The sequence below is a fragment of the Mytilus trossulus genome, chromosome 9, assembly GCF_036588685.1.
Source record: "Mytilus trossulus isolate FHL-02 chromosome 9, PNRI_Mtr1.1.1.hap1, whole genome shotgun sequence".
Classification (NCBI taxonomy): Eukaryota; Metazoa; Mollusca; class Bivalvia; order Mytilida; family Mytilidae; genus Mytilus; species Mytilus trossulus.
In genome coordinates, this window is record NC_086381.1 from 22,010,894 (window position 1) to 22,033,152 (window position 22,259).

At 32.3% G+C, this 22,259-nt stretch overlaps 1 protein-coding gene across 1 annotated transcript in view; it reads right to left on the minus strand.

The window, feature by feature from the left end:
* The window catches only part of LOC134685311 (xanthine dehydrogenase-like), a 44,903-nt gene extending 22,967 nt beyond the window's left edge, over positions 1 to 21,936 (minus strand). The window contains exons 1-21 of the mRNA XM_063544969.1: positions 21,713 to 21,936; positions 19,187 to 19,326; positions 18,523 to 18,692; positions 15,449 to 15,591; positions 15,061 to 15,140; positions 14,035 to 14,117; positions 13,033 to 13,228; positions 12,628 to 12,710; positions 12,061 to 12,207; positions 11,276 to 11,378; positions 10,778 to 10,920; positions 7,766 to 7,876; positions 6,238 to 6,304; positions 5,519 to 5,625; positions 4,815 to 4,973; positions 4,421 to 4,540; positions 3,645 to 3,740; positions 3,120 to 3,177; positions 2,726 to 2,875; positions 2,278 to 2,357; positions 1,257 to 1,366 (exon numbers count right to left, since the gene is read on the minus strand). Coding sequence (XP_063401039.1) covers positions 1,257 to 1,366; positions 2,278 to 2,357; positions 2,726 to 2,875; positions 3,120 to 3,177; positions 3,645 to 3,740; positions 4,421 to 4,540; positions 4,815 to 4,973; positions 5,519 to 5,625; positions 6,238 to 6,304; positions 7,766 to 7,876; positions 10,778 to 10,920; positions 11,276 to 11,378; positions 12,061 to 12,207; positions 12,628 to 12,710; positions 13,033 to 13,228; positions 14,035 to 14,117; positions 15,061 to 15,140; positions 15,449 to 15,591; positions 18,523 to 18,692; positions 19,187 to 19,326; positions 21,713 to 21,774 — 2,408 coding nt within the window. The 5' untranslated portion in view covers positions 21,775 to 21,936. The remainder of the gene's footprint in view (positions 1 to 1,256; positions 1,367 to 2,277; positions 2,358 to 2,725; positions 2,876 to 3,119; positions 3,178 to 3,644; positions 3,741 to 4,420; positions 4,541 to 4,814; positions 4,974 to 5,518; positions 5,626 to 6,237; positions 6,305 to 7,765; positions 7,877 to 10,777; positions 10,921 to 11,275; positions 11,379 to 12,060; positions 12,208 to 12,627; positions 12,711 to 13,032; positions 13,229 to 14,034; positions 14,118 to 15,060; positions 15,141 to 15,448; positions 15,592 to 18,522; positions 18,693 to 19,186; positions 19,327 to 21,712) is intronic.
* Positions 21,937 to 22,259: the final 323 nt, after the last annotated feature.

Sequence of the window (22,259 nt, forward strand, 5' to 3'; positions counted from 1 at the left end):
TAAAAACACAAAAAATGAAAATTCAAGAAAATCCTTTTTAATTATTTCATGAACTTTAGATGAACAGTTCATGAACTACAAGTGAACAAACAATGTTCATGAATTTAATTACTAATGAACAGTTCATGAACACAGTAGTTCATGTGTTCATGAATGATTCATTGACTGGTATGGTTCATGAACAAATTCATGAATTATTCATAAAAAATTCATGAACTATCCATGAACAGGACATGAACTACAAATGGACAAGCGTGTTCATGAACTATAAAATCATGAACAATTCATGAATAATAAAAGTTCAAGAACTATTTTTGTTCATGAACTTTAATGAACCAAAGAGTTCATGAACACTTTCTGTTCATGAATAGTTCATTATTCACTGGTTCATGAACGTGCTTGTCCATTTGTAGTTCATGTCTAGTTCATTAACTGTTCATGAATCTTTTATGAACAATTCATGAACTATTCATAATCATTTCGCAGGGGTTTAGTCATCATCGTGTAACAATTTTAAAAGGAACAGATTAACAGAACACAAAAACATCTATCTACATACACATTCATTGATTTGTGTGTCTGATGTCAGAAAATTTTAATGTTTCAAAGATGTCTCAGTTGTCTTTATATCCTGTAAATTTATAATTCCTGAGGCTGATTGTATTTCAACAAAAACAGAATAAATGCAGATCATTTTTTTTTCGTCCTGTCAATGTGTTCTGCTCTTGACTATGGAAGCAGAAGTAATGTGTAAACACTTCACTTTAATTTGGTCTACATGCCTCTCCCATGACAAGAATCTTGTTATGACTGTCACTACTTTCTTGATTGTTCACCAATTATTGATTGTTGGTGTTATAACGCCATTTCAAAGTGCCACTAAATTTTGGGCTATTTCATGGCGGGCAGCTTTTATAAGTTGAGGAAGCAGGAGTGCACAGAGAAAACCACTGACCTATGATAGGAAAACTGACCATCATATTCAATTAACATTGGAGTTGTGTGCACCCACACGAGTTGTTTTCAAAATCAGAACCTCATTGTTGACTAGCTAGTGATTACACTAGTAGAACTTCTTAAACCATGTGGCCTGGAGGCCCCTTAGTTGTTCACCAATAAATAAGTTGAGTTAGTTTTCATATCTTTTATCTCTACATTCAAATAATATTTATTATTTATGACATTGACATTGTTAAAAATTATAGATCTGTGTATTTGTGTTATCAAAAAAATATATATTGCGGAAGACTGTATACCTGCTTTCTGGTACCCCTAGCACCAAGGCAGTAGACTGTTGAGTTAGGTCTATCCACTGTGTTGAGGCTTCAACATCCATGCCATCTTCTGTTGGGGTACAGATACTGATCTGTAAATTATTACATTGTAAAAGATTTAATTATTGGTTAATAAATGAATAATAAACTGTATATATTCTTTCTGTCTTGCAGACACGTAATCTGCAGTTTAAGCAAATCACCTTTTCTTTAATCACTTATGTTCTTTCATTTAGACTGAATAAAGGATGGAACAAATTAAGATGAAAAGTGTTTTAGAAAACAGCTCACAAAACTGATGTATCTATAAATGTTGTTCATCTCGCATACAGATAATTTCCTGTTACTGTGGATTCATTTATTGTCAATTTGTGGCAGATACATATAGATTCCACAACTGCAACAAGTGTGTTACAATATTTCTCCACTCGAGACAGTTAAATTTTAATATTTAAAGAGGGAGGCTTTGCCAAGCAATTTAGATAGTTAAAATTTAACTGTTGAGAGGGGAGAAATATCATAATAAACAAGTTATAGCGGTGGAATCTGTTTCTCTTATGATTTTTATACTTCTTTTTCAAAGATTTGAAGAAAGTTGTGTACTTTTTATGTGACGTCATCAGGCATGGTTGCCTTTTTCATGACGTCACAATAGGAAAAATCAGAAGAAACAAAGAAAATTTAACGTCACAATAAAATTTCAACCAATCATTTGCTGAGAACAAATTTTTCACTAGAGATTGGAAATATTTTTCTCACATCGGCCAGTAAATGTGAAAATAGCATGAAAATTAGAGAAACAAATTTCTCATAGACTGAAGACAAAATGGTATTCTTGGATATTTTATTTCAACATTTTTGCCAAAGTCTGACATACATGTCTATAGAAAATTTGTACTTCTTCAAACATTTCACAAGTACCCACAAAATCAAAGAAATTTGATATCTTACTAATAATATAGAATCCACTGAACATTTGAAACGATTTGAAAATATTCTATACCTGAGTTTCCATCTGGAAATGCTGTTGTTCTCCCCAACTAATACTTCCTGTTATCTTTTTAGGACTGTTAGCAATGGCAGCTGAATTATAAAAAAAACAAAATATTTGTTTTTTAAAAAGGATGCTTTACTTCTATTTTTTTTTACCTTTTCTGTTCGATATAAAAATAAGAAGATGTGTCCAGTTTTTACTTATTTTAATAACAATCAAAATACTTTAGAAGAGGGTTAAGTGTGGAAAGGATCTTATCCTTAAACATAAATGTCCATGATGAGGCAAATACTATTATAAAATTGAGAATGGAAATAGGGAATGTCAAAGAGACAACAACTGGCCATAAGAGGTTTATTTCATAACAATGCATGTGTATTGTTGTTAAATGAAGTCGACATATCATGAATAATTTTGTCTTTCGGAACTCATTATCTTTTTTCTATACAATTCTTACTATCAGCATCCCCAACTTTGACTACATCTCCAGGTTTAGGAAAGAAGGATTTAGCCTGGATACCATCTTCTATTGACATTATCGGTGGTTTTTGGTCAGAGTAAGTTACTACTACTTGTTCTGTAGCTCTGTTTGCAATATCTTCATCATCTGAAATTAAATGAATTTTTCATAACATCCAGTATGCAGGCACTATGAAACAGTTTTGTTACAGATTTGTCTTACTATTATCAATCAAGCCCTTATGAGTGCAGACCTAATGCCAAACCTATATTTCAAATTATGTAGTGAGTATGGAAGTTTTGCAAAATATAACACATTTTTCAATCTTTTAAAATATTTGTTTTAAAAGAATTTTAAACCTTGCACTGCAAATAATCTTTGATAAACATACCAGCAACTATCATCCCTAAAGCTTGCCCTGCATACATTACATCACCACTACAAAGCACCTGCAAGATCAATGTATAAACAATCACTCCAGAACCTTTGCATTGACACATTAAAACCATATATTCACATCCAAACTGTTCTTAACTCTTCTTCATAAATTATTTTAAATAAATTCTTTTTTCTGTGAAATGGTTATTGTGAAATGCATGAAAATATCCAAATCCAAAAAGTGTGTAGTAAATAACTATATTGGAATGTTATTGTGAAATCAAAGTTTGTTGTATGAATTCACCCTTGAAAAAAGTTTATGCATTGAAATCACAAAAATTACAAACAGAAATCATCCATGTCTACAATAAATATGGATTTTACTATATATGTTGCATCCAGTGAAATACAAATATTTGTAAACTAAAAACAGTTAAAAAAAATGTTTTTTTCATATGACACTTGCTAAGCATTCTTTTAATTGTAATTAAACCAGTCAACCTACTGCATGTACAAAAAATATCTTTATTTTTCTTACCTCTTCTGGCAGAAATGATGGGTCTAGGGGTGGGTAACAGTTGTTTGTTCCAAGTATATCTTTTGCAGTGATAAACTTCAACACTCCAGGCATGCTCTAGAAAAAAATCAATTTGAATTAGGTTTATAAACTAAGGCTGTGAATATAAGAAGGAATTGTATTTTCTTATATAAATAAAAAAAAAGACAGTAAGTTGAACTGAAAATGTCTTTTTAATGCCCTGTGACTAATCTTCCAATAGTTAACATTTGTCTTACATTAGGAAGATAAATTATTATGTTTTTACTTTACATGCGATTAGAATTTTCTGTTGGTGGTTTCATATATATCTGTCCCAAGAATAGTTGTAGGCTAGATATTTAGATATGGTACTTTCCATGTACTGTTTTGTATCATTAAGAAACATTTTTTTTTACCATCTTTTCAAACTTTTCCTACATAATGTAATAAATTGTACAAGTTATGGGTGCTTTACAAATGAGTAAGCCACATGCAACCATTTTAAGTTATTATTGTCTACTAAATCTTATGTTTGCTTCACTAAAGAGTTTACAAATTTTCCTGTATATTTACAACATTTGTGTTATAGCGTCACAGTAAACACAGATTGTTTGTTGATGTCCTTTATGCCAAATGACCTTGGGTCAACCTGACCATGTTACTCATTCATAAAAACTAACTAGACTAGAGATTGATGTTTTCAAGCATTTCAAGTACCATCATTTTTGTCTTATTTTTTACACACCATATAAACATATTTGATAACTCTAACATACCAGAGCTTTAGAAGGATCCATACTCTGTAATTTAGCATTACCAACAGTACTAGTAACAAATGCAGCATACAGAGGTTTATGTAGAGGTATATCATTGATGTACTGGGCTTTACCAGTTGTCTAAAATATATAATACAACAACTATATTACTACAAGAGTTTTTGAAAATTCAAAACTTAAATGTTATTTTTGTAATTTCGTGAAGTGATATGCATAATATATATATAAGAACTTTAAAAAGCAACCATCTCAAGCTGCTTTTCATGTATCTTAAGTATATGTATATATTCAGTCCCCATGATATATAAACAGATTTTTAACCATTATCCATACACTAAAATGATTTAAAAAAAAATTAGTATCTACTGTAAAAAGATTTAGATTATTCTTCAACCTGATTCATGGCCTCTAATTTCATCAGGGGTTCAGTAAGGGGCCACTCCATTGGTTTGGTATCATAGGACTGCTGTCCTGAAGATAGAGGTCTCTGTAGGGGCAAGGCACCACTTCTAAATTTTGATCCAGCAGTATCTCCAAGCACTTCCAGAAAGTACTGAAAAACATGAAACAAATCAGTAACTATTTGAAGCTGAGCACTCAATAAATTAAACTGACAATTTTCAGCAAGAACCTGTTGAGTGTTGAAACTGTTGTAAGCCATTGTGATGTGAACTCCTTACATTGCCTTTTACTCAATTCTTATTATAACCGGTCAAAAGTAATAGAGTAAATGGTGTTTTTTGTTGAACCTGGAGCAAAGTTTGCCTTCCATTTTTGTCTGTAATTCTTAATAAAAGAAAGACAACAATTAACTGTTTAAAAAGAATCAAGTACTGTTAACAATATAACTTTCAAGATCAGTTTTAAGACCTTTATGAATAGAAAAAATAATGCAATAACATATTAAGATATTCTGATATATGAAAACCTAAACAAAATAGCAAAATTGCAAAAAATAATCACTTAAAAGTCTGCTATAATACACATGTACAGAACTGAATTTTAAAAAAATACTAAAATATAAGTTAGTTTTATACTATGTACAAATGACTGTTACATATTCTAAAAATATATATAATGAAGTTCTGAAGTACTTACTGTATACAGAAATCCCATTGCTACATTTTTCCTGTATCCTACACTTGGTTCCACAGGGTCAATGTCAGCGTCTGGAATTAACTCTGATGCAAGTGTTGTCATTGCACCTGAAGAATAAAAGGTCAATGAGTACCTGATGTGTCTCCAATATAATCATATTGAAACTGAGACCTAACTGGTTTGGTGGGACACAATTGTAGTTTTGAAGAAAAAAATTTAAGCATATTGTTGTCAATTTATTGCTTTTAGGGGGATTTCCTTCACAAGTGATTGTGCATGAAAATTAGATCATGTCTGTTTTATAGAATCAGTTGAAGTCTAGTTAAGTTTTTTTTTCATAACCTACAAGTCAGAAGGGAAATAAAAAACAATATATTATAAATACATGCCTGTTATATTAACTGAACATACATACAGTTTAAGATTTTTTTTAAAAACAAAAATATTTATACTTATGTTTTGAACCCAATTTATATTTACAAAATTCAGAACAAATTTTCCAAAAAGAAGCAATGATCAAATAAGGATTACAAAACTGATTATCTCAAATATTTGACCATCAAAATCCTGCCATGAGGTGGATACAATCAAATTAAACACAACAACTTTGGACATAATTAATATAAAAGGTTTCTGTCCTAATATTTTAGAGATATAATTAAAGGCAGCTAATAAAAGGGGACTACTGTGTCCATGTGTTTTATTAGTTGATTACATACCTTGGATTACTTTCACATCACTGAGTTCCTTTCCTAGTAAATAATTCTCTGTTTGTACAGCATGAACCTGTTAAAAGTGGTAAATTGACACTTTTCATATCAAATAGAACAAGAGTGCTTACGCTGAAATGTCTCGCCTTCTTTACTTATCATAGATATAAAAATATGTTGATAGACCAAATATAAAGCTTTATTACAACTCTCACATAAACTCAACATTAAAAAAGAAAACAAAACATCGATCAATGAAACATGAAAATGAGGTCAAGGTCAGATGAACCATGCCAGGCTGAAATGTACAGCTAACAATTCTTCAATACAAAAAATAAAGTTGACTTATTGCTTATAAATTCAGAAAAACAGACCATAACACAAGAACTTAACACTGAACAATAAGCTGTGAAAATGAGGTCAAGGTCAAATAAAACCTGCGTAACAGACAAATAGATCATAAATCATTTCCATACACTAAATATAGTTGACCTAATGCATAAAGTATTAGAAAAATAGACCAAAACTCAAAAATTTAACTTTGACCACTGAACCATGAAAATGAGGTCAAGGTCAGATGAAACCTGTCAGCTAGACATGTTCACCTTACAATCATTCCATACACCAAATATAGTAGACCTATTGCATATAGTATAAGAAAAACAGACCAAAACACAAAAACTTAACTATAACCACTGAACCATGAAAATGAGGTCAAGGTCAGATGACACCTGCCAGTTGGACATGTACACCTTACAGTCCTTCCATACACCAAATATACTAGACCTATAGCTTATAGTATCTGAGATATGGACTTGACCACCAAAACTTAACCTTGTTCACTGATCCATGAAATGAGGTCGAGGTCAAGTGAAAACTGTCTGACGGGCATGAGGACCTTGCAAGGAACGCACATACCAAATAGAGTTATCCAATTACTTATAATAAGAGAGAATTTAACATTACAAAAAATCTTAACTTTTTTTTCAAGTAGTCACTGAACCATGAAAATGAGGTCAAGGACATTGGACATGTGACTGACGGAAAGTTCGTAACATGAAGCATCTATATACAAAGTATGAAGCATCCAGGTCTTCTACCTTCTAAAATATAAAGCTTTTAAGAAGTGAGCTAACACCGCCGCCGCCGTAGCCGCCGCCGCCGGAACACTATCCCTATGTCGAGCTTTCTGCAACAAAAGTTGCAGGCTCGACAAAAACTTACTAAATATTAGCAGAACCATATTTTTTTTTGTCTAATAGAAAACATAAATAGCCTAAATATGTAAATAACTAATCAGATAGATATTTTACTTCTTTTTACACATCAGCCTTAGTCAAGGTCCAAGCTATATATAGGTATCCTCTTAACTCTTCAGATGACTTCAGACTTACCGTGCTCAAACACTGCTTTAATATATAATTAATAGCAAAATATCAACATATCTGTGTGTGATTGAGATTGTCAACTACTATGATTGGAATTATTAAAAGTAAATATGACATCACTAGCACAGTGTTAAAAGACTTCCACTTACAAAATCCTTTGCAATTCCTGAGAAAACAATACATGGTTTTTCTTTCACAACAAACTTGTTACTCTTGTCAATTTTCATTCTGATTCCAGCATTAACAAATGAATGTGAATTCTGAAAGATAAAAAATATTATTTAAGTATGCATGGAAATCCATTTTTGTGGAAAATGTTGACATTAGTATTGAAATTTTTGTAACAAATAATTACAAAGTAAATATATATGCCTTTAATTTTCAAACCATTTATTACAGAGATTTTTTTTAATCAAATACACCACTCTATAACAGACTAATAGACTTATAATTATTGTATTACCTGTTTCTAATTAATTTTGAATGAATGAATGAATTCTTTATTTGCAAAGCAGAAGATACATGCTATAGCAACACAAACATATTTACATTGTGACACACAATAAACAACAGAGAACAATTTCATAAGATAGTACAATAGAAAAATGATCAACTTTTCAAATGTGATCTAATCTGCCAGGAAGATTTCAAATAATTACATAATTTTCCAACTAAAGATCTAGATTTGGTTTGATACAAATACATAAGTTTTGTCACATTTGGCCATGAACAGTAATAATTTGGTAAAAACTGCAGTCGTACATGTTTATACACAGGACACACTAAAGTAAAATGGTACTCATCTTCAACACTTTTCATATTACAGAAAGTACATAATCTGTTTTCTCTTAGTATATTTGTTTAACGGCCCATCTCAACATTTAACTTCATAGTACCACTATGTAGCTTTGTGAAAAATGGGAATTATAGTTATAATCTACGTAATCTTCAAAACAAAAATCTAATTTTAAAATTCTGTACATAGTAAGTTTCTCACACTCCTGCATAGATGCAGACCAGCTTTGAATATATTGATCTTTTAATCTAGTTTTTATTACATCTAATGATATATTCATACCAGACTGCTGGTACCATACAAAGTTTAAACCAATACTAAACAATAGGTCACGAACATTAGAAACCCAATTAGTTTTACCAGTATTTGCATCTCTGAGTAACAATATATAGATATCATACACAATAAGTGGTTTATGAGTTACAATTTTTAACCAGTATTTTAAAACTTTTTGTTTTCTTATTACATTCATTGGCAAACGCCCTAGTTCGCCATATAAAAATACATTTGGCGTACTTTTACCCAGTTTCAAAATAGATCGACAAAAACAGTTATGGATAATTTCAACATCATTTCCACGATGGAAACCCCAAATTTCCGAAGCATAATTTATCACAGACGCAACCATACTATCGAACAAATCACATTTCTTTTTCTTAGTCAAGTATAAACCATTTGTAGAATTATTCAGAGCTGCCAAAGATCGTGAACCTTGTAAGGCTAATCGCTTCTGTGTTTTTAAAAATTTTCCATTACAGTGTATCAGCATACCAAGATATATATACGAATCGACAATTTCTAGTTCTTCGTTGTTGTAGAAAAATTTTGCAGTTACGGGTTGCCAGCCATTTTTTAATACAACAACTTTCGTTTTGTTAATATTCACTTCTATATTCCATTTATGAAATGAAAAAAGAATATTAATCTTAATCCAAGTCTCAGCTTCAGAATTTATTTAGAAGGTCTAGAAGAACATTGCCTTTTATGTAGGAGGCAGGTCGATAAAATAATAATGTCACCTGTCTTAAACAGAACCAAATAACTACCTTTCACTTTAACATCTGAGTTTTTGGCATTTTTAAAAATGTTTAAATTAATACGGCAGTCCCTTTAGACAACGATCACACTACGATCTGTGAAAAAAATGAAAATTTTGACGATCCTTTTGCGATCGTGCAGATTGCAGTAAAGTTGTGGTGAGGTCTACATGATCGTGATGAGCGTGGCCAACTTTGAACATGTTCAAAACAATCGTGATGCGGACGTGGCAAATCAGGTCATAGAAGAAGCATACTGAGAGTACAGTTAGGTCATGGTAAGATCGCAAAAGTTGCTGTACTATCATAGCAACAGCTTAGCGAACGTGTGATTCTAGTCGGGGAGACTGTGCTACAATATTATAGAGACTTTACGACGACCTCACTATCATCATCACATTCTTACCATGACCCAAACACGCTTCCAATATGACTATATAACGTTTCTACCACCCTGTACGATTTTACGATTTTAACACGTCCATGCTGGCCTCATCACACTGTTCTTATAACCCGACTATGTTCATACTAGGATCATCGTGCTCATTGTTATTGTCATATAAAATTTATAAAAGCTCTCCAGCTTTTGTTTGGCTGAATGTAATTTGGACCTCTTGTCCTTTATCTCCAACAGCTCAACTATTCTTAACGCATGTGTTGTCATCCCTGCTATCGTTCTCTAAAGCATCGTCATTTAATCTTGACCAGCTATAAATCGTGATTCAGGTTGGATTAGTCGGTTCAACATATATCTTCTAGATCATGATTCGTTACTATCAGATCTGCCTCCACCCTAACCCTAACCTAGATTTTGGTTGCTTAACTGCTTTGTTTCCAAGAATTCTACGTATCAATGAGAAATAGAAGGAATGATACAGTATTTATATGGAACACGATGTTGACGTTATTGCTGGGAACATAGTATGATCGTAGTATGGTCCTGTTAAGAGCATGCTATAATCGCAGTAGAGGCGTGGTAAGATCATGTTGCATTGGGTATCATCTTAGTGAAGACGTGATGAGAGTTGAAAGATTGTTGTAGCAGCATCATGAGGTCATGATTGAAAAGAAAATTTTCATTTTCATGCCGCTCATACTACGAGCTTACCACAATCTCAATTTATTTTAGATCGCTGTGAGCGTGGTATGCTCATGGTCTAGTGGGACTGGGGTAAAGTGACATATGTATTCAAATGTCTTGTGAGTTTCAGAATGCAGAATATATATAGACCAGTTTAAGTTCTGAAGACCTTAATGAAATATGTGTCAGTCGATATGATCTCCCCTCTATGCCACTGTGTACATCCTAATACTGTTATAAAACTGACCTCTGCTCTTTGTGCCACTTTGTACATCCGTATGATATAGTCATCACTCATTGATTGTAACAACATGGCTACTATAACTTTGTTGGTCATATCTGTCTTCAGAAACTGGCCTATTGGTACTTGGGTAGATCCTGTTTTGTCAGCTGTAATTAAATATGTATGGCATTTTACTAAATGCAGTAAATTTATGTTTCAAATTTAAAAGCCATGAAAATTGCATGACAATGGTATTATAAACAGTAAATTTGTTTTATCAAAGGGCCAAATTATCTATCAAAATCTAGATATTCATCAAATTACCAAAATCAATCATGCAAGAATAAAATATCTTCAACCTGTTCTATTCACAGTAACAGCCAACTTGTGGGTCAACATATGGGTATTGGCATGGAAAATAATCCACCAATCAGCAACCTTTTAAAAACAGTGAGCACATGATTTTTATTTTCTGATTTTTTAATCAACAGATTAATCTATGTGAATGAATCTTTAACTCACCAATCATAAGTCCTACATTAGCAGCTTCTAGAGAAACATAGATATCTGACTGGAATTCTGGATGTAGATGTTTTAACATTAGATTACCTGCCCAGCATCCAAGCTGTCAAATATAATTGAAAAGGTAAAACTTTCTATTCACATAATTCTCAAACTAGTGCTAGGGGCATTCTCAAACTTGCAGTGAGATTATATTTTTTGCTATTGGTTAAAGACATCACTGTCATTTTGCTTTTTTATGTTTTTGCAAAGCACATACCGATTTAGTCTCATGGATGGATACCCCATATCCTTTCATTTCTTTTCTATAGTACTGTAATTTATACATGAACAACCTTTTGGTCGTCATATAATTATTTTTTTTACTGAAACAATTCAGATCACCCTGTGAGGGTTGACATGGTCCTCCAATTGACATTGCATAGTAGTCTTGACATCATAGCCCTCATATCAGCCCATTAATCTAATTATATAATGTTGTTCACTATATATGCATTTAAGCACTGCAAAAACATAATACAATAGATGATAATATATTATGATGATCTTCCTCAAGGAACAAATGATATTGAATATTGGTTCATTTTCAAAACTTCAATTTTTGACATATATATGATTAACCATGTGTCATTAGTAACTAAGTTTAATGGTTTATATGGAAAAGGCATTTAAAGAATATTTAATGTTTCTAAGGTCTTGGAATTAAACAGAATAAGATCAAAATCAGGTACATCTCTTATTAAACAGAATGGCCACGAAATGGTTAAAGTATTTGAAGTACTCACACTGCGTATAGATGTAGTAGCAACTCTTTGTAGCATATTTCTAATCTGTGTAAAATATCCAAATGATGGCTCCAATTTGGTTCTTGTAAATATATCAATCAGCTGAGTGATGGACAGACCAGCTCCTAGGACAACTGTTGGGTCAAACTATAATAGAATTTAGTTGAGTGTGAATGAAGACTGGTGATTAGTATTTTGTGGATTAAGGAAAACTTTCATATTTGTGGATATTTAGTTTGAATTTATGGTTTTGCCATTTAGCCTGCATACAAGCATATCAAAAAATATAATTTGTTGAACATCTATATTTTTGGTTCATATATACCCACAAAAGCCACTAAAAATTGGTATCCTGGTGAATTTAAAGAATAATAAAACTACAAAATAAGGGATTGGGTGCTATTATGGTAAAAGGGTTCTCATGAATTCAAACTGTACCAAATAACTTCAATCCACATAAAAATCTTAGTTAAGAAAATCAATTTGACGTAATTACATATTAAAACATTACACCTTATGCTACCAAATAAAGAGACCATGTACCTTCAATAATAATATAAAACTTACATCAATACCATATAGCTCCTTTATTCCTCTCAAGTCCATTAGTATGTCAAAGTTTGCAAGGTCAAGATCACTCTTATATACACCTATAATATATGAAAGTACAGCATCAGTCCCTCTAGAAACAATAGACTTCCAAGACATGGCATTGACATTATCTAATTAGATAGTTTAACAGATCTTAAAAATAATCATCAATTCTTTTAAACTTAGTTAAATGTATATACCCATGTCTTGGTAATCCAGTACCTTGAAATTCTAAAATAAAGATACTGCAGTTAAGAGACTACACAATACTGCATTTCACCCGTGTTTAAGATATTTGTTCATGTAGAACTAGCATATGTTTTAATCATAACATTCAACTTTTGTTTACAAAATAATTATGATCAAATGATAAATACATACCTGAGCCAGTATTGCCAAACACAAATCTAATTTTCTTTCCTGGATTATCTGAGATGGCCTTGAAAAGTTCATCTAAGGTCGCTGGTCTATTCCACACAGCATCAGCACCAACCACCTGTAGTTTTTGTCCCATCTCAGGGTGACATTTACCATGGCAACGCTGTCCTGTTTTACTACAAAACATTTTTCCTAATTCCTACAATAAATCAATGTATAACAATAATGTGTCCTCAGTACACAAATGCCCCACTCGCACTTTCATTTTCTAGGTTCAGTGGACCGTGACATTGGGATAAAAACTCTAATTTGGCATTAAAATTAGAAAGATCATATCATAGGGAACATGTGTACTAAGTTTGAAGTTGATTGGACTTCAACTTAATCAAAAACTACCTTGACCAAAAACTTTAACCTGAAGCGGGACAGACAGACAAACGGACTGACGAACAGACGAACGGACTAACGAACGGACGCACAGACCAGAAAACATAATTCCCCTCTACTATCGTAGGTGGGGCATAAAAGTAATTCAGAGAACAGAAGTAATTACATTTAATATCATATTCATTGAGACAATCTGGTTATCAAGTTTTATTAATTTCCATCATATAAATCATTATAAGGTGGTACCAATCACCTTGACTAAAATTGATTTGGCCCGTTTAATTTTTATAAATATTATACATATTATATACTTTGAAACTTTGACAAAAATATTGACATATCAAAAACTTGAACCATACATTTTAAAGCAAAATTTCATTACATAAATAGCACTTTGACAAACATAAATTTTGATCATAGAACAGCTAAATGTTTCCTTAACAATTAAATGTGATTAAAACTTTCAGCTGATTTTTGCAGAGTTGTCTCCCTGTTGTGTTATGTACCACCATGAGTCTCCATATGTACAATGAGAAAAAACATCAAAATAACAAAACATAATTGCATCAAATTGCACAGCAAACAAACATACACACTTAAAAAAATACAGTAGTCTACCTCAATATCTGCTGCTGTGGTTTTATTCTTTTGTGATGAGTCGACTGCAAATGACTTCATTGCATCTAATATTGGCCTGTATCCTTTAAATATAATTGTTCATTCTAAATGAGGAAAACAATATTAGAAGATATAGGAGTTTTAAAACTGCATTTAAAATCTATCTATTTCTAATTGCATTAAGATCTATATTTATGATAGAATAGAAATCTGTTGTTTGGAAATGATACAAATAAAAGTAAGAGCACCTTCACATTATGAATGAAGTGCAAAAACACATCTTTCTTAAAATGGGATGGTCATTTGCTTTCATTTAAATTTAGGTACAGCATTCAATTCTTATATTAACAGATTTTAAAAATTAAAATATATATGTAATTAATATTTTGAATCTAAAGGTAAAATGTTTAAATTATCTCCCCTTGGCTTTACTTTATAACTACAAGAGTTCAGCCGAGCATTGTGATGAATGAGAAGCAACAAGTTAAACTTTTGATATATTTTCTTCACTTTCTTATGTAAGGGCTAGATTTCTTCTGTTTGTGTATGCTTAAATTTAAAATCAATAACAATCCTCACTTATTGTGACAGGGTTTTTTTAATAAGCAATTAAGACAATATTTTCTCTAAAAGCCAGTATATTTTGTTTATACTTAGGTATGATGGGAGTTCAGTTTCATCACCCAATATTTACATACAGTAGGAACAAGTGAAACTGCGAGCTACTGCTCACTGATGATACCCCCACCGCAAGTGGATAATATTAATAGTGTAAAAATATGCAAGTGTTAGGTAAACAGGAAGTTGTCGAGTGATGAATCTGAAAACGCATCACACGGTATAGCTGACTTAGATAAACCCTGAAACCAAATTTCAGAAATCCTTGTATTGTAGTTCCTGAGAAAAATGCGACGAAAAATATTCATGGGACGGACAGACTGACTGACGGACAGACAGAAGTAAAACAGTATACCCCCCCTTTTTTAAAGCGGGGGTATAATAAGAGCACATATAACTACTACCTACCTGTACATCTACAAATAACATCATCAAAAGCATCCTCTACCTCCTTCATTGATACTGAACCTTTGTTGAAATCTAGTAGGCTGAAAAGAAACATTTCTTAATGTTATAAATTTGAGGAAAGAAAGAGTGGACGTAAGAAACACAAATAGAGAAATGAGAAAAAATTTAATGCCAGCAAGAGATTAAAAATAATGTTAGTTTGATTGTCACAGAGTGTCCTCTGATGGATGGTTGTCTCATTAGCAATCATATCACATCTCCTTAGTTTTATCTCCATATATAGTTGTGTGCATGAGAAAGTTTAGATTAGAGTTTGAAAATTAGGATAGTCATTTATAAGACATGAACAAAATATGATTATTAATCAAAACAATTTTTAAGTACTTACGCATGCATATTCATGACTTGACCAGGACTACAATATCCACATTGAGAACCGTTGTATTTTGCCAGTCTTTTTGGTATAACATCATTTACACCTTCAATGGTAGTAATTTCCAACCCATCACACATAAATAATGGACACAGGCACTGAAATGAAAGGAATATTTTAATGTATGCATTGATCACATCCAGGATCACCGTATTCAAAATGCAATCATTTAAAAATTCATATTCCAATTCCGCTTGCACAAGTTCCCACTTTGGTCTATATACTGTAAATTTAGAAATTATTGCGAAGTCTATATTATTGTGAAATATGTGAAAGGGTTAAACGTTATAATAGCAATAATTTAAACTCATGTTTTGATATTTTGTATATGAATAAAACAGGATTTTTCTCAATCTCGCAAAATTTTAAATGGAATAATAGTTTAAACTGACAAAATCACAATAGGAAATGCACCCAATAATTTCTCAATTTACAGTATTAACTTCAATTTAAAAAAATACAAACTATCATCATATGCATCAAACATATGTGAATTTATTTTCTACCAATCTTCTATATTTGGTATTTATTTACATCCCAAAGGAGATACCGGCGTTTTGCATTTGCGCCAATCTGCATTTCATTTGCGCTGATTTTTTCTTTCATTTGTGCTGATTTTTCTCTTTGCAATTGCGCCGAATTTTTCCCAGGTAAATTACAGGTGAATGCTATTTTTCATCTATCATCATAAACCTCATCCATTAGCAATTGTACAAATGTTATGAATTGTCAGTCAATTCGGATAGCCATTAACCAAAGTCACTCAATAAAAAAGATTTGTTATGATTGCTAATGGGACAACTAGCCACAAGAAACCAAAATGACACAGAAATTAACAATTATAGGTCACTGTACGGCCTTCAACAATGAACAATGAACAAAGCCCATCCTGCATAGTCAGCTGCCCCAAAATGACAATGTAAAACAATTCAAATGAGAAAACTAACTGCCTTATTTATATAAAAAAAATTAATAATTTGTCTGTATACTCTGTGCTCAGCCCAACAGACATGATTTTCCTCCACCAGTTTTGAGCCTGCTTAACCTCAGCCACAAAGGAAGATGTTTTTGATGGCAGAGATCACAAATAATTTTCAACAATACTTCATAACACTTTTGCTTGGAAGAGGGTGTAAACTACAGGTACACAGTTTCCAATTTTACATCCGTGTAAAGTAAATAACTAATATCATAAAAGTATTTCGGACAGCACTTAAAAGTTTCATCTATAAATATTAGAGATACTAGAACACACCCGTGACATCGCGGGTCCGTGACTGAATTGAAGTATATAACTATGCGCAAGCGGCCTTTAGCCTTACTTTAGTATTAGTATTGTCATCTGATAAAATCATGCCGATTATAAGATAACCCGTCAAACTGGAACTTATCAATTATTGGTCATGATAAATACTAATTATTTGGAAAACAAAAGGTCCTGGAATGGAGTATTTTTAAATCAACAGCATTGTCCTATATTAGTTATAAATTAAGTTGAATTCTTTGATTCGCTGTTTTACGTCACTCATGCCCGCTAACAAATTGAAAACTGTACCTATACGCCTTATTTTTAGCCCAGATTTTTAGTATTCTCTAGAACACACCAGTGATATCGCGGGTTTGTGACTGAATTAAAGAATATAATTATGCGTAAGCCTTATTTTAGTATTGGTATTGTCATCTGATGAAGTCATGCCGATTATAAGATGCACAGTTTTCTCTGCTTTCAACATATTTCTGTTTGAACACGTCGACCTGGAACGTATCAATTATGGTATTATTAATTTTATTTGGAAAACAAAATGGCCTGGAAAGCAGTATTTTTTATTCAACATCATTGTCCTTTATGAGTTATAAATAAAGTTGAATTCGATGATTCGCTGTTTTACGTCATTCCGGCTAACAAATTGAAAACTGTACATGCTGTACCTATATATACGCCTTATTTTAAGTACAGCCTCGGATTTTTATTATTCGTATTGTCATCTTAGAGAGTCATACTGATTAAAATTCTACAATCGGGAACAATGTGACAATTATTGAATTTAGTAGTGACAACCCTGTGAGTACGACCCGGTGTATATATCAAAATCCTAAATACAGCGTTTGGTGGTGCGCCTGTCAGATGCGGAACGTACTGATAAGGCTAGGTAACAGGTGAATATACTATTGGTATCGGTATCGGATTTGACCCGGAACTTCTTAATTATTGGCAATATTAATTATGTGGATAACAAAAGGGTCTGGAGTGGTGTAATTTTTAATCAACAGCATTGTACTATATTAGTTATATATAAAGTTGAATTCTTGGATTCATCGTTTTTACGTGATGACGGCTGACAAATTGGACCTCGTAATTTTAGTATTATAGATATCATTGGAGATATATCATTGCAAAGACATTGAAGATTGAGGTGTGTAGAAAAAATAAATATATGTTTCTCGCTATCATTTACACAGACCTTTTGATATGTATGGCCAGTATTTATTCACCTATGTTAAACTGAAAATGCAATTAGAAGCAATTATAAAATCGGCGCAAATGAAAAAGTGAAATCGACGCAAATGAAAGACTGAAAAGTTTTAAAACGGCTTAAATGTCATTTGCCTGGAGATACACAATGTACTAAAACTACAGTCAATTGATACAGAAAAGGATTGTCATGGAATCGTAGAGACAGTTTTTCATCACACCTTAAACTTTGGTTCAACCATATTTCTTTTTATTAAACATTTTTTTAACCTGTACCAAATGAAGACTTCTTTGATTATTTCAACAAAGATAGTTTGAGATAGTTTTTGAGATCCTCCTGAGTAGTCAAGGTCTGTAACCATTCCCGATGTATATATAGTTGTTCTGTCAATTGATGATCCACTGATCATAGACATGATAGAGATATATAGTAAACAGAATATGCTTTTCCTACAGTAGAAACAAGGACTTTTAAAAAGTCTATTACAAACCAACATTAAAGCTTAGCAAGATTTTTTGTTTTCTGCTTATTCGCTGCGGTTTTTGTAATACTTACAGAATTAATTGGATAACTTCTCATGCTATCTGATATAGGTTCATATAACTTAGCCTCCACCATACAAATACCACACCCTCCTTCACGGCACATCACTTTGGTACCAACAGAAATCCTCTCTTTCCTCAGATATGAGTTCAGTGATGTCCATGGTGGGTATTCATTTCCAACTGGGAATAAAAGTATATTAGAATCAAAGATCTGTCATACTAATTACTTTTATATTAGTGCAAAATTTAGACATCCACCAAAGTTAATAAAGTAGTGTTTAGATTATACTGCATAAAGCCTCAACAAGCTTTTCTTAAAAACACAATTAGGTGACAAAAAATCAACCTGATTTAATTATTTTTTTGAATTATCATACATGTATAACTGTATTGTTTTTATTTTATTTTATAACAACATTTAGAAATTAATCACAATATCAAGATATCATCCCATGACCAACCATAAAGATAAACTTTCTTTTTTGTGAAAAAATAAAAGTTTATTTCATATAACTAGAATAGTTCTGCATTTGTTACACCTGAGGTATCCATGAAACACTAAGGCAAAGTCTAAAAAACAATGACCAATATTCTCACTTAAGTACAAAATGTAATATGATTTGTTTAGGTTGACAAAGTCTTTATATTGCCAACAATTTTAAAGTTAAACGTACCTGTATATTTCTGTCCATTGATAGTTACTGTGATTTTAGAGTTGACATCTGATTTCAAACGGAATTTAATAAAATGGCCACAACATTCACAGTTTGCTGCAAACACTCCATTTTCTACTTTCTCCTTTTTGAACAAATGTCTGAAATTACAAAATAAAATGTTGATATGGATTAATATTTGATAAAGTGCTGAATGTATAATGTTCAAGAAATAATATTAACCCAACCGGGTTTTGTGTCTGTTTTTAGTCAGGCTTTCTGGACTAGTAGTGTGTTCTTTATTGTCATTTTGGTTGGTTGGTCATATATTATAACTCTTGCTTTGTAAAGATAAGAGTAAACACAACATAAATATACAGATATAACATTTTTTTAACTTTTTTTCCATAGGAGTCAAGAGTTGATTAAGGGTTGTAATAGGGGTCGATCCACAGGTATAATTTCCTTGTAGTTTAAAATTTAAATCTTATTTGCTTTTTAACATGTTAAATATGCAAAAAGAATCAGAGACACAATATAACACCAGATGCTCTGCAGGGGGAAGCTTTATACGACCGCAGAGGTTGAACCCTGAACGGTTTGGGCAAGTATGGACACAACATTTAAGCTGGATTCAGCTCTAAATTTGGATTGTGATTAAATAGTTGACACAGCATAGGTTTTTGTCACAGAATGAATGTGGTCTAATGAACTTAAAAATTGTTTTTGCCTTTGAGCAATTCACTATGCTATATTAATCCTCTCAAAAAATATTTGAAGAAATTTTCTTTTTATTTATGAAATCTGAAATGAGAAAAATTGCCCCCCCCCCCCCATTTTTTTTTCACATCCCCCTTTCCCTTCTTCCAAAACTGATCTCAATTCAAATTTCTAATGAAGTTTGCAACAATAACAACTCATTTAAATATGTTCCAGACCGTATGAGTATTTGGACCGTACGGGTACATACCACATAGTAGGATATAAAATGCCCCGAAATGACAATGTTAAACAATCAGTCAAAACAGAAAATTAACAAATCCGTGTGCGTAACTTAGTTGCTCCCCAGAGGAAGGCTGAGCAAGTGTTAAACACGTGTTGCATTAAGTTTGAAGTTTAAAATTTTCATTCAGCTGAAGCGTGTGTCAAGCATATACCTGTACGCCACACGCACATTTTAGTTAGAGTCAAACGATTTTGAAGCGTATACAACATGCCCTTAACGTGTCTCATACTTATTGGTAGCGTTTTCAATGCCCTTGTAGCGTTTTCAATGCCCTTGTAGTGTGTATAGTATGTGCGCACATACTATACACGCTACAAGGGCATTAAAAACACTACCAATAAGTATGAGACACGTTAAGGGCATGTTGTATACACTTCAAAATCGTTTGACTCTAACTAAAATAAACACCCCATAACGTCCCAGATACTCTGAAAGGACAGATAATCGTTCCAGAGATGACCAAGACACGTCTCAAATACATTTAACAGACTTTTTTCCTACGAAGTGTACATTCCATCTACGTTAGACAAATGCCAGACATAAGATAAACACTTAGGTACGCTTCTCGCATGCCCAATACACCTTTTTAGCTGGTTGTGCACATGATACATAATGTGATTGACAGGTTGAATGCATCCAAAAGTACTGGATTGGTAGCAAGCATGATTTTTTTAACACAGTCGATGTACGTTGGACCTATACGTTGGTGTGTAAAGCCGGTATTATGATTAAGTAAACAATCAATGTCAGTTTCTAATTCTTATACAACAAAAGTAATATAAAACAATACATCTTTATTCAACAATTGTCTATAATATATAATGCCAAACAAGCATTTGGGTCTACGAATGCATTTCTTTATTTAAAGAAAGCAACTTGTTTTACTGTTATTCAAATAGGCACTTGTTTCTGTCAATGTGGGGTTTACTGTGGGTCTCATTGGGGTCTAAGCGTGACGCGGGATTGCCAATTTTTTGTAAGCGTGACATGTGAAAGTGCAATTATTGTGGCGTGAAAACGGGAAATGAGGTCTTGCGGGACCCGGGAAATGACAAAAAAATGAAAATTGCTTTCGTACATAGTGTAATTGGGATATGGGAATCTGACAAAACAGTAAGCGGGATCCGGGATCAGAACCCCCCAATGAGACCCCCTTTACTATACACACCTGTACGAAAAAAAATTCCTATGGGTGTGGATTCTGGAATATGACTGTTATTATCAATTCATTTATGTGTTCAAGTGTTTGATTTTGGCATTTCATAACTTAACACTAACATGACTAACTTAACAGTTACTTAACACTAACATGACTAACATGTTAGTATACTAGTTCTAGTCCAAATAATTATGCCGTTTAAGTACGGCTTTTTGATAATTTTTTTTGGACGCCTTCGTCAAAAATAGCCTTTCTAGACGGCATAATTATTTGGACTATATACTAGTTCCAGCTAACTGGCTAAGTAGACTTTCTGTTTTGAATTTTCCTCAGAGTTCGGTATTTTTGTGATTTGACTTTTTTGTCATTAATATCTCCTTACCTAGAATTACAGACAGGACATACAATACAATTGTCCAGCTTGGACGACTGTTTTTTATCCATCCTTCGACTTTGTGTTCAAAGCACGAGTTTGTAAATAAATGGATGACACATATTATGACCTTTGATCAGCTGACAGATAATATTTTTATATATGGTGCAAAAATCTTGTCATAATTCAATGCTGTACGTGACTTTAGTCATTTTCATCTTTATTTTTGCCAGATATGCCAATATTGTCTGGAAATGGTTTGTTAACAGTATGCTTGTTCGATATATATATTTATAGGCCTTTCTTCTTATGTTGAAAAGTTGGCGGGAAATAACTCTCTCTAGATTTTTCATAAATTAACATTAAGCACCTTATTTCTTTCAAAAACATTGAAAAATTAACAATGATTTTATAAGATTTTCAAAGTTGTCATCTGAAACGTTTTGTTATCAAATTATTGAAAGAAAAGTAGAGGTTAGTGCGCAAAATATTGTATGGCACTAATTAACATCGATAAAACCACAGAATTCCGAAAATTTGGCAAAAAAAAAAGAGA